The 12,018-nt window shown below is 42.4% G+C and overlaps 1 protein-coding gene across 9 annotated transcripts in view; it reads right to left on the bottom strand.

The window, feature by feature from the left end:
- Positions 1 to 12,018, bottom strand: part of OCLN (occludin) — a 55,170-nt gene that overhangs the window by 2,987 nt on the left and 40,165 nt on the right. For 8 of the 9 annotated variants that reach the window (XM_077898099.1, XM_077898096.1, XM_077898097.1 and 5 more), the window contains exons 6-8: positions 8,337 to 8,552; positions 3,866 to 4,037; positions 2,541 to 2,582 (exon numbers count right to left, since the gene is read on the bottom strand). In XM_077898099.1, coding sequence (XP_077754225.1) covers positions 2,541 to 2,582; positions 3,866 to 4,037; positions 8,337 to 8,552 — 430 coding nt within the window. The remainder of the gene's footprint in view (positions 1 to 2,540; positions 2,583 to 3,865; positions 4,038 to 8,336; positions 8,553 to 12,018) is intronic. The other variant, XM_077898104.1, reaches the window with a different exon arrangement.

Here is a 12,018-nt window from a genome sequence, read left to right as displayed (position 1 = left end):
TTGATTCTTTTTTCAATGGAGTTGAATCATTATCTTCTTCTTTTTTAGAAGTAGGTTCTACATGGAGCATGGAGCCCAACATGGGGCTTGAACTCATGACCCTGAGATTAAGACCTGAGCTAAGAGTCAGATGCTTAACCAACTGAGCCACCCAGGCAACCCTGAATCATATCTTCTAACCTGAGTTTTACAAAGCATACACTTATTTCTAGTGATTTCTAAAGTAACCCAAAAAACTTACTGACCTTTTTGCTAACACATCATCTAAAAAAAAAATCAGTAAAACACGGGTGCTTGGCCCGTTCAGTTGGTAGAGCATGTGAATCTTGGTCTTGAGGTTGGGGGTTCAAGCTCCACACTGATTGTAGAGATTACTTAAAAATAAAATCTTTAATAAAATTAGTAAAACAAAAACTGGTGATATTGGTTGACTTGGGAAACAATAAATGGGTAAATGGGGAACAAGACACTTTTTTCTTTCCTTTTTGTTTTTTATTTTTTAAGTACTCTCTACAATCACCATGAGGCTTGAACTCAAAACTCTGAGACCAAGACTCTCATGTTTTACCAACTAAGCCAGGCAGGTGCCCCACTGTATATTCTTTTTAAATATTTTTTTTTTTTTTTTTATTCATGAGAGACAGAGAGAGAGAGAGAGAGAGGCGGAGACACAGGCAGAGGGAGAAGCAGGCTCCATGCAGGGAGCCTGACGTGGGACTCGATCCCAGGTCCCCAGGATCAGGCCCTGGGCTGAAAGTGGCACTAAACCACTTGAGCCACCCGGTTTAGCAGTGGGGCTGCCCCCCACTGTATATACTTTTAAACTCTTGCATTGAAAATTATGGTGTTTTGTGATTTTTAAAAATTTTTATATAAAAATCTTTTAAAAACAAAGTTTTAGGGGCACCTGTGGTTCAATCAGTTGAGTGTCTGCCTTTGGCTCAGGTCCTGATGCCAGGGTCCTGGGATTGAGTCCTGCATCATGGTCTCTGCTCAGTGAGGTGTCTGCTTCTCCCTTTGACCCTCCCCTATCTTGTGCTCTTTCTCTCTCAATCTCTCACTCAAATAAATACAATCTTTAAAGAAAAAAAGTTATAAACCAAGAATGACTGATAATGAATGGCAAGTATTAACAAGGATATGGAGCAAAAGGAAACTACACAGCTCACTGGAAATATAAAGTGGCAAAGCAGGAGAGCTGTCTGACACTATGACACTACTTACCAAAGGTTAGACAGATACTTCCCAATGACCCTGAAATTTCACTCCCAAGTATACACCTAACAAACATGTGCACACGTACACAGACACTTAAAGCTGCATTAGTTGTAAAAGCCCTAACTTGAGGACAAACCAAACAGTGACAAACAAAAGAATGGATAAATAAGTTACCTTTTATTCACAAAGCAAAAATAAATGAACCATAGCCACACAAAAAAATATGAATGGATATTCAGAAGGAGCAAAAGACATCACATATGGGGCACCCGGATGGTTGAGTTGGTTAAGCATCCGACTTTTGGTTTCAGCTCAAGTCATGATTGCAAGGTCCTGGGATCGAGCCCTTTGTTGAACTCCACACTTAGCATGGAGCCTGCTTGTCCCTCTCCCACTGCCTCTGCCTTTTCCCGCTTTTTTGCACACTCCCTCTTTCAAATAAATAAATAAAATCGTTAAAAAAAAAAAAAAAAAAGGAAAGAAATGACACATGAAAAACCCATACTAGGGGCAGCTGGTGGCTCAGTGGTTGAGAGGCTGCGTTTGGCTCAGGGTGTGATCTCGGGGTCCTGGGATCAAGTCCCACATCAGGTCCCCACAGGGAGCCTACTTCTCCCTCTGCCTATGTCTCTGTCTCTCTGTGTCTCTCATGAATAAATAAATAAATAAAACCTTTAAAAAAATCCCTACTATATGATTCCATTTACATAAAGTTCAAAATAGGCAAACCTCATCTATGATGTTAGAAGTTGGGATGGGGGTTATCTGTGGGGAGAGGAAAAACTGGGAGGAGGCAACAAGAGAGGGTTTCCAGGTACTCTAAGAAATACATTTCTTCATCTGAGTGCTAGGTATATGGTTGTTTGGTGAAAATCTGCCAAGTTGTAGCCTCGTGCAAGTTTCTGTATGTATAATTTTAAAAAAAAAGGGGATCCCTGGGTGGCGCAGCGGTTTGGCGCCTGCCTTTGGCCCAGGGCGCGATCCTGGAGACCCGGGATCGAATCCCACATCGGGCTCCCGGTGCATGGAGCCTGTTTCTCCCTCTGCCTGTGTCTCTGCCTCTCTCTCTCTCTCACTGTGTGCTTATCATAAATAAATAAAATAAGATAAATTAAAAAAAAAGTTTAAAGTAGCTGCAAACAACAGAAATTAAGGTTCTAATTTCTGCTACCATTTTCACCATGCAGTTTTAGGGCCTTTTGTCATAGCCAGTGTTTGTGTGACAAGGTACCCGTACTCATAGTCATTCCAAAGGTTAAATAAAAAAACACATAACAGAAAAATTCTTCCTGAAGGGAATCTTACAGATATGTGATACTTACTCCCTTAACTTGCTTCAGTCTATTGTACTCATCAGCAGCAGCCTATTAATGAGAAACACAATAGAACACGTTTAGCAGGGGCATTTTCTCTTTCAAAAGTAACATGCCTGAGGTTATATTTTGGGGCTAAAACTGCCAACAATGCCGCAAATAGAGGAAATTAAAATAACTAAGTCTTTAGGCTCTTAAAACTAGTATAGGTAGCAAGAGGGGCTGAAGGAAGCCAGCAAAGAGAAATGTATGACTTATACCTCCCGTGCCGTAGCTATTTGTTTTGCTGCCTCTCATCTCTCCCCAGGCTGCTGCAGGTGCCATGCCGACACCAGAGAGACCTTCTGTAAGGCACAGCGCTCATCTGGTTATACCCCATTAAGATTATGAAACTGGTCTGAGCTTCCTAGTAACTAACTTACTATATACATTAACTTATATATACTAACATACACACCCACTAAAATACATACATATTTATCATGTATATATTAATCACATACATATTTACCATATTATATACATGCTAATATAGTACGTATATATAAAATAATTTGACCAACAAAATAAAGTAGCAGATTATAACCCAAAGTATAAAATAGACGTCTACTGAGTCAATAGTGACATATATGAATGATTAAGATAAACAGGAGGAACGGACCAATTTCTCATGCACAAGAATTCTAAATAATGTATGTGAGTACACTGCCTTTAAAGAGCTGAAGCATAATTCCCCATTCCTTAAGTGACTTTTTTCCTGAAGAGTATAGTATAGAAAGGGATTAAAAAGAGTAACTTTCACGGACAAACATTACTTCAGCCAAGTGGGGGAAAAAAAACAACCACCACCATAAACTACCGTTGAGTAAGAAAACAATAAGGATGCAAGTAAAACATAAGATAATTTTTCATCAAAGATGGTGCATGTCTAGGTGCATTTTTGCATGAAGGGGATATTTTAACAACTCATATTTGGTGACAACCAAGTGACAATATTTAAGATAGTTTATTTTTCTGTACACAATCCTATAATGTGTAATATCTTACAGAAACAATGACCTGTGTTTAAAAATAGAAAAAGTAATATAGCTCTTTTGTTTTTGTAAGTAGGAAGGGATATATGTACATAGCCTGTTGTTTTGTACTTGTTAACTACATCAGTGCACTCTTCAATTTGGAAAGACTTTCACATCCAAGATTGGATTTCAGTTATTATTCAATGAAACCAATTTGAGAGTGACCAGCAAAATTTAAATCAACAATAGAAAGGACATGATATCTTCATAGATTAAATCATATCATATGTAATATATAATTTTCAGGTTTGAATTTACCATGTACTCTTCACTTTCTTCTCTATAGTCATCCAATTCTTTATCCAGGCGAGAGAGTTCTTTATTGATCTCATCAAGTTCTGCTTGTAAGCTCTTGTATTCCTGCAGGCCAGTGTCAAAATTTCTCTTGTAGAGTTGTCTTTGTTGATCTGAAGTGATAGGTGGATATTCCCTAAAAATTGAGTTAGAAAATGACTACTTAGGACTCTGGCAGACATAAAATCCAGTGTTTAATCATCAAAGAAAATGAGCTCTTGGGATGTAGAAAATGACATTCTCCTGTTTCTGTTGCATACAGGGAGAGGGGAGGTGGGATGAAAATAAGTTTTCTCTTAAGAATGATTATATTTGGGATGCCTGAGTGGCTCAGGGGTTAAGTGTCTACCCTTGGCTCAGGTCGTGATCCCAGGGTCCTGGGATCGAGTCCCACATCAGGCTCCCCGCTCAGCAGAGAGCCTGCTTCTCCCTCTGCCTGTGTCTCTGCCTCTCCCTCTGTGTCTCTCATGAATAGAAAAGTAAAATCATTAAAAAAAAAAAATGATTATACTTTAGGGGGATCTGGGTGGCTCAGTCAGTTGAGCATCCAACTCCTTTTTTTTTTTTTTTTTAAAGAAAACACATTTTTATTTTATTTTTTTGTAAAGATTTATTTATTTATTTATTCAGAGAGAGCGAAAGAGAGGCAGAGACACAGGCAGAGAGAGAAGCAGGCTCCATGCAGGGAGCCTGACGTGGGACTCGATCCCGGGTCTCCAGGACCACACCCCGGGCTGCAGGCGGCGCTAAACCGCTGTGCCACCGGGGCTGCCAGAGCATCCAACTCTTAATTTTGGCTCCAGTCATGATCTCAGGGTTGTGAGATCAAACCCCTTCTGGAACCATGCTTAGCAGAGTCTGCTTAAGATCCTCTCTCATTCTTTCTGCTCCTCCCCCTTGTTCATACGGTCGGTCTCTCTCTCAAAAAAAAAAAAAAAAAAGTATTATACTTTATACAGCACTGCTTATGGTTTTAAAAATACTACGCTTGGGGGAGGAGGGAGGGCACCTGAGCAGCCCAGTCAGTTGAGAAGCCACCGGTTGATTTTTGGATCAGGTTCTCATGATCTCAGGGTTCTGTGATGGAGCCCTGTCACAGCTCCACAATCAACGGGGAGTCTGCTTGAGATTATCTCACTCTGCCCCACCCCCAATCCATATATACACACTCTAAAATAAATTAATCTTAAAAAAAAAAAATAAATAAGGGCAGCCCCGGTGGTGCAGCGGTTTAGCGCCGCCTGCAGCCCGGGGTGTGATCCTGGAGACCCAGGATCGAGTCCTGCATCGGGCTTCCTGCATGGAGCCTGCTTCTCCCTCTGCCTGTGTCTCTGCCTCTCTCTTTGCTCTCTCTGAATGAATAGATAAATAAATCTTAAAAAAAAAAGAAATTAAAAATAATAATAAATAAAATAAAATAAAATAATCTTTAAAAATAAATACTATGCTTAAATAATTTTTAGAAATAAAACGGAAGGGGCACCTCAAGTGGCTCAGTTAAGTGTTTGCCTTCAGCTCAGGTCATGATCTCAGGGTCCTGGATTGAGATCTGAATAAGGCTCCTGCTCTGAGTGGGGAGCCTGCTTCCCCTTCTCCCTCTGCTGCTCCCCCTGCTTGTGCTGTCTCTAATAAATAAATAAGTTCTTCAAAAACAAAGAAAACTGAAAATCATTTATGAAATTTAAGGTCCAAGTCATAGGAACTCATTCTGAATATACAACACCACATGATAATAGAATATTTATATTTCAAGTCTTAAAACTGGAATTCTGGAACACAAAGTACATTTTCATCATTGCAGGGGAGAACAGCTACTGACAGCTGGTTGTCTTCCGCTACCAAGTACAGTTTTTAGATTTTTAAAAAATTGATCTTGTTTCCTGAGCAGAAATAGTTTAAGTCCTTTGATTATAAAAGTAGACTTTAGGGACACCTGGGTGGCTCAGCGGTTTGGTGCCTGCCTTCGGCCCAGGGTGTGATCCTGGAGACCCGGGATCGAGACCCATGTCAGGCTCCATGTGTGGACCTGCCTCTCTCTCTCTGCCTGTGTCTCTGCCTCTCTCTCTCTGTATCTCTCATGAATAAATAAATAAAATCTTTTAAAAAATAAAATAAAAGTAGACTTTAAAATGTAAATGTACATAAAAAAATAAAAATGTACATGTACAAAAATATATGCTCATTGTACAAATAATATGGCAATACATTAAATTGAAAAAAGCCCTTTTACTCAGCCATTAGAAACAACAAATACCCACCATTTGCTTCAACGTGGATGGAACTGGAGGGTATTATGCTGAGTGAAGTAAGTCAATCAGAGAAGGACAAACATTATATGTTCTCATTCATTTGGGGAATATAAATAATAGTGAAAGGGAATATATGGGAAGGGAGAAGAAATGTGTGGGAAATATCAGAAAGGGAGACAGAACATAAAGACTCCTAACTCTGGGAAACGAACTAGGGGTGGTAGAAGGGGAGGAGGGCGGGGGGTGGGGGTAAATGGGTGACGGGCACTGAGGGGGGCACTTGACGGGATGAGCACTGGGTGTTATTCTCTATGTTGATAAACTGAACACCAATAAAAAATAAATTTATTATAAAAAAAATAAAGCAAACATTACCATCAAAAAAAAAAAAAAAAGAAAAGAAAAAAGCCCTCAAATTCTGTATAATTTGTATCTCTCAACATACTAGCTATTCTTTACAGATCACGGTGAGGCTATTACCTAATAATCCACTGAAAAAAATACTCTGAATTGTTTCATAGGACTAATGAACTTTATAGCAAGATGGAATTTCAACTTTTACATCTAAATTGGCCTAATATCTTCATTTTACAAAGGGAGGGAAATGAAATGATTTGCTCAAAAGAGAAATATGAATCAGGTTTTTTAAAGGTTTTTTTTTTCTTCCATGATACAAGAAAATATTTTATAGCTAGATGGCTGACGTGGCCAAGAACTTTTTTTTTTTTTTTTTTTGCAAATTTAGTTATTTATCTTAAGTGTGTGTCAGAGGGGCAGAGGGAAAGAATCTCAAACAGGCTCCCCATTGAACAGGGAGCCCCGTGTGAAGCTCGATCTCGTGACCTGAGTTGAAACCAACAGTCAGAAGCTTAACCAACTGAGCTACTCAGGTGTCCGTGGCTGAGAATTCCTGTGGGAAGAGGGGAAAGTGAGGTATGAGAACCACCAATGAGGAGATTTCAAACTATACTACGCCACTCGTCCCTCCAAGCACCCTGAGAAGCAATGTTTTTATTAACCACCATTCACACTGCAAATGTTTCTGATTGGTATTCCATTTCTCAGAATATTTGGGCATAAAAGGGCTGGCTACACATCACACAGGAGTATAGTTTGGTGATGATGAATTATAACTCGACCACAACCTTGGCCAGAACTCGAAATTGTTAACTTAATTGTTTAGAAAATTATTTGCCAAAGTCTCCCGGATTAAACTTTTTATTTTATTTTATTTTATTTTATTTATTTTTAAGATTTTATTTATGTACTTGACAGAGAGAGAGCATGCGCACGCACAAGCAGGGGGAGCAGCAGAGGGCCCAACACAGGCCTTGATCCCAGGACCTGAGCTGAAGGCAGACACTTAACCAACTGGGCCACCCCGGCGCCCCTGGATTAAACTTTTAAAAGGATCTCTGGTCTCATTGTGAAACCTTAACTTAAAAGTAAATGCCAAAACAAAGCCATAGCACTGCTCTGGGAATTTTATAATCAGTAACAGAAGTTCCTCTACACTGGTGTCTTATTTATTTGGAAGACCTTTCTTGGGTGCCTACTGGTATGAGTAAAAGCACTGGTGAAGTTCATCGGTCATTTTGTGGAAGACGCTCAAAGTATCTTTAAGACATAGTCACAGCCAAACATATCCCCTCCACGTCAGTCTTTATTTCAAAAGAGTACTACGGAAAAAAACCTAACCAAAAATTATCTCCAGGGGCGCCTGAGCGGCTCAGTCAATTAAGCATCTGCCTTTGGCTCAGGGCCTGGGATTGATCCCCATGTGGGGCGCCCAGCTCAGGGGGGAGTCTGCTTCTCCCTCTCCCTCTCCCCTTGCTTGTGCTTTCTGTCTGTCTCTCTGGAAATGAATAAAAATATCTAGGACACTGGGGTGGCTCAGATGGTTGAGCATCTGCCTTTGGCTCAGGTCATGATCGCAGAGTCCTGGGATCGAGCTCTGCATCGGCCTTCAGGTTCATGGGGAGTCTGCTTCTCCCTCTGCCTGCTGCTTTCCCTACTTGGGTTCTCTCTCTCTCGCTCTCTCTTTCTGACAAATAAATAAGTTTTTAAAAATCTTAAAAAAAAAATCCTCCCCAGTCCTGGTTGTCAAAATGACACCGCACCCCCCGACCCCAGCTGAGCCGGCAAGCGTTGGCCCAGGGCGGCTCCAGCACAAGGCCCCCCACTACCTGATCCAGTCCTCCTCCAGCTCGTCACACGACTCGCCGCCCGTCGTGTAGTCTGTCTCATAGTGGTCCTGCTCCAGCCTCTTGGGCCTTCCCGTTCTTCCTTTCGAGGGGGCCCTCTTCGAAGGTTGCTCCAAGTGCCCGCTGCTGCTGTAGCGAGGCTGCCTGAAGTCATCCGCAGGGGAGGTGGCGGGCAGCTCCTGCACCACTTCGGGGACCCTAGCGAAACAGCAATCAGATTTCAGGGACCACGAGGTATGCTGCAGCCCCTGGCCAGGGAGGGCAGAGCGAGCCCAGAGAGCAGCACAGGAAGCACGAGGAGACGTGTAGGCCCTGGTGCTCTCACTCACCAACTTCAGGGACCCAACACACAGCACGTCCCTGTGTTCAGGCTGGCACCCACTCGAGTCCTCTAGGACGCGCCACTAGCTTGAAGGTTCCAGGGTATGGGGAGCCCATTTGTAGAACCTTCTAAGCAAGATGGATCCAAGATGGGACTTTAGGAAGCCCAGGCTGATCTGAAGGAGGTGTTTACCTGACCTGAGCCAGGGACTGAACCCTCCAAAGGTGGTTGGGGAACAGAATGCTCAGGATTCTTTTCTACAGGTTCTTCCAGTTTCCTGGAATGCTGGGTGGTGAAGACAAATACCTGTACCCGTCTACCTTCAGAAGCTGGTTCTCAGAGGTAAGCATTTTAAGTATTAATTTTTAGACTCCTCTACATCAATTTTCAAGATACAAGCTTGGAAAACTAAAATATTAAACATTTAAACGACTGCTTTTGCTAATCCTATGGCCATGTAGACCGAATGGCATGGAAGGATTACCATGAGACTTATTTTCCTAGTGTAATTACTTAATATTGCATCAGATTTTTCATTGCATATGTTTCTGCCACAAGCATGAAAATGAAGCCAAACACGGAATATGGCAACTGTAAAGTACTTCTGAGTAACAGTGACGCACAGCTTAACTTTCCTTGGTCGCAGAGCTAACGAAAGAAGAGCAATGAAAGGAAGGCAAAGGACACACCCGAGACTGTCCAACATCAGCCTTGCTACTCAAATCAACTATTAAAAAACGTGTGAAGATTAGAAAACGTTGTCTCATGGCTTTCAACTTACAGGAACTATAATCTTGAGCTCTGTCTACGAGGTATATGCTGTTTTCTAGGTGATCCAGAACTGCTTGATTCAAATTGTCACAGTCTTCAGATTTCAAATTACACTTCCTGATTTCTTACAGAATCCTAAAGCTTTGGGACGCATGTGCGTGGTTGGGGGGGTGGGGGTGGTCCTGTGATTTAGGTCTTCGTCCTGAATGGATTCAGGTTATCATGGCCTGCGCGCTGTATTAATGCTACATCTAAAGGACGGAAAATGTGACTTTCTCCACGAGTCAATGAGTAACAAGTTCCTAGACACTCTGCCAAAGTTGCCAGGTATTACGCTTCTCACGTTGGTAATGCAGTAGGTATACTTAAGGGAGTAGGGGCTAGAGAGGGAGGAAGCTACCCAGCAAAAGAAATAAAAAAAAAAAACAAAACCTAAAACATGAAGACAGGCCTCCTCTCATAATTTGTTTTTAAAGATTTTATTTATTTAGTCATGAGAGACACAGAGAGAGCGGCAGAGACACAGGCAGAGGGAGAGGCAGGCTTCCTCCGGGGCTATGTATACTGTCAATAATCTTTGAACCTACTTTTAATTTTTTTAAATTTTTTTTAATTTATTTATGATAGGTACACAGTGAGAGAGAGAGAGAGGCAGAGACACAGGCAGAGGGAGAAGCAGGCTCCATGCACCAGGAGCCCAACGTGGGATTAGATCCCGGGTCTCCAGGATCGCGCCCTGGGCCAAAGGCAGGCGCTAAACCGCTGCGCCACCCAAGGATCCCCTTAATATTTTTTAAAGATTTATTTTTGTTTATTTGTGATAGACATATATATATAGAGAGAGAGAGAGGCAGAGACACAGGCAGAGGGAGAAGCAGGCTCCATGCAGGAAGCCCGACGTGGGACTCGATCCTGGGACTCCAGGATCACGCCCTGGGCCAAAGGCAGGCATGAAACAGCTGAGCCACCCAAGGATCCCCTGAACCTACTTTTATATACAAAATCTTTTTCTTTTTTTAAGACTGCACTAACACTTCAGTAAGGTGCAGGTTTTTAAATTTTTTTTTAAATTTTATTTATTTATTCACGGGAGAATAACAGAGAGAGAGGCAGAGACATAGGCAGAGGGAGAAGCAGGCTCCCTGCAGGGAAAACAATATGGGACTCGATCCCAGGACCCCGGGGTCATGCCCTGAACCAGAAGCCGACGCTCAACCACTGAGCCACCCAGGCGTCCCTTAGATACAAATTCTATGAGGTCATAATACTCACGACCCTGAAGAGGCAACCAGCTGCATGTTTTCCCTGGTATCCACCTCAGTCTCCAGGTCCAAAAGTTCACCCTTTCACAGCCCTTTTTTTTTTTTTAAAGATTCATTCATTCATTATTGAGAGAGAGAGAGAGAGAGTGTGTGTGTCTGAGAGAGACTGAGAGAGACTGAGAGGCAGAGACACAGGCAGAGGGAGAAGCAGGCTCCATGCAGGGAGCCCGATGTGGGACTCGATCCGGGACTCCAGGATCACACCCCAGGCTGCAGGCGGCACCAAACCGCTGCACCACCAGGGATGCCCAACGTCTTTCTTTTTTATTCACTTGTTTTATTCACACACACACACCTGCACATGCCATCGGTGCTCCTACCTTGCCCGGACTCTCAGTGTAGCTACTATGTGCGGTCTTCTGCCCCTGGTAGATTGCCACCTCCATGAGAACAAGAACTCGGCATTCCCAGGGCACCTAGCCAACTACGGTGTACCTGGCAGGTGTTCAAGATAATTACTGAATTGAAAATACATTCACAGGAATGCTTTCTGATGACACCCAGTAACAGTGAGGAAAGATAAACAAGGCATGATCAACATCAGTGTCCTATCAGAATAATGTCCACTATGTACATACTATTTTATTTTTAATTTTTTTAAAAAAATTATTTATTTATTTGAGAGAGAGAGACCAAGAGAGCAACAGAGGGAGAAGGAGACAGACTTCCCACCAAGCGGGGAGCCGGAGGTGGGGCTTGATCCCATGACCCTGAGACAAAAACCAAAGCCAAAATCAAGAGTGGGTGCTCAACCGACTGAGCCTGCAGAGCAGGGCTCAATCCCAGGACCCAGAGATCATGACCTGAGTCAAAGTCAGATGCTTAACTGAGCCACTCAGGCACCCCTACATGGTATTTTGAAACTGTCATCATTACTGGGGGGAATATCTAAGCCCTGTCAGTCAAAGAACACTGTCTCCCTAGACTTGGGAACAACAATGATCCAAAAAGGGCCAATCAGGAATCTTTCAGTAGATTTTACACGTTAGCTTTGGGAAAGGACATGCCATTTTCTATGTCCTGTGCCAGAAGTTCAATGTAGCCCGGAAAATGTGGACGACCATCTTCATTTATTTTTTATTTTTTTTAATTTTTTTTGCCGTCTTCCTTTAATAGAGGCTGTACCAACAACAAAGCCCACATAGTAACAGGAGCCCTGACACCTACTGAGTTCCTGGCTCATGCCATGCCTGAACTTCGACCATCCCTCGGCCTAATGGGAACCAGTGAATTCCTATGACTTGTATAA

This window comes from Canis aureus, chromosome 5, assembly GCF_053574225.1.
Source record: "Canis aureus isolate CA01 chromosome 5, VMU_Caureus_v.1.0, whole genome shotgun sequence".
Lineage (NCBI taxonomy): Eukaryota > Metazoa > Chordata > Mammalia > Carnivora > Canidae > Canis > Canis aureus.
This window is presented reverse-complemented; position numbering and strand designations above follow the sequence as displayed.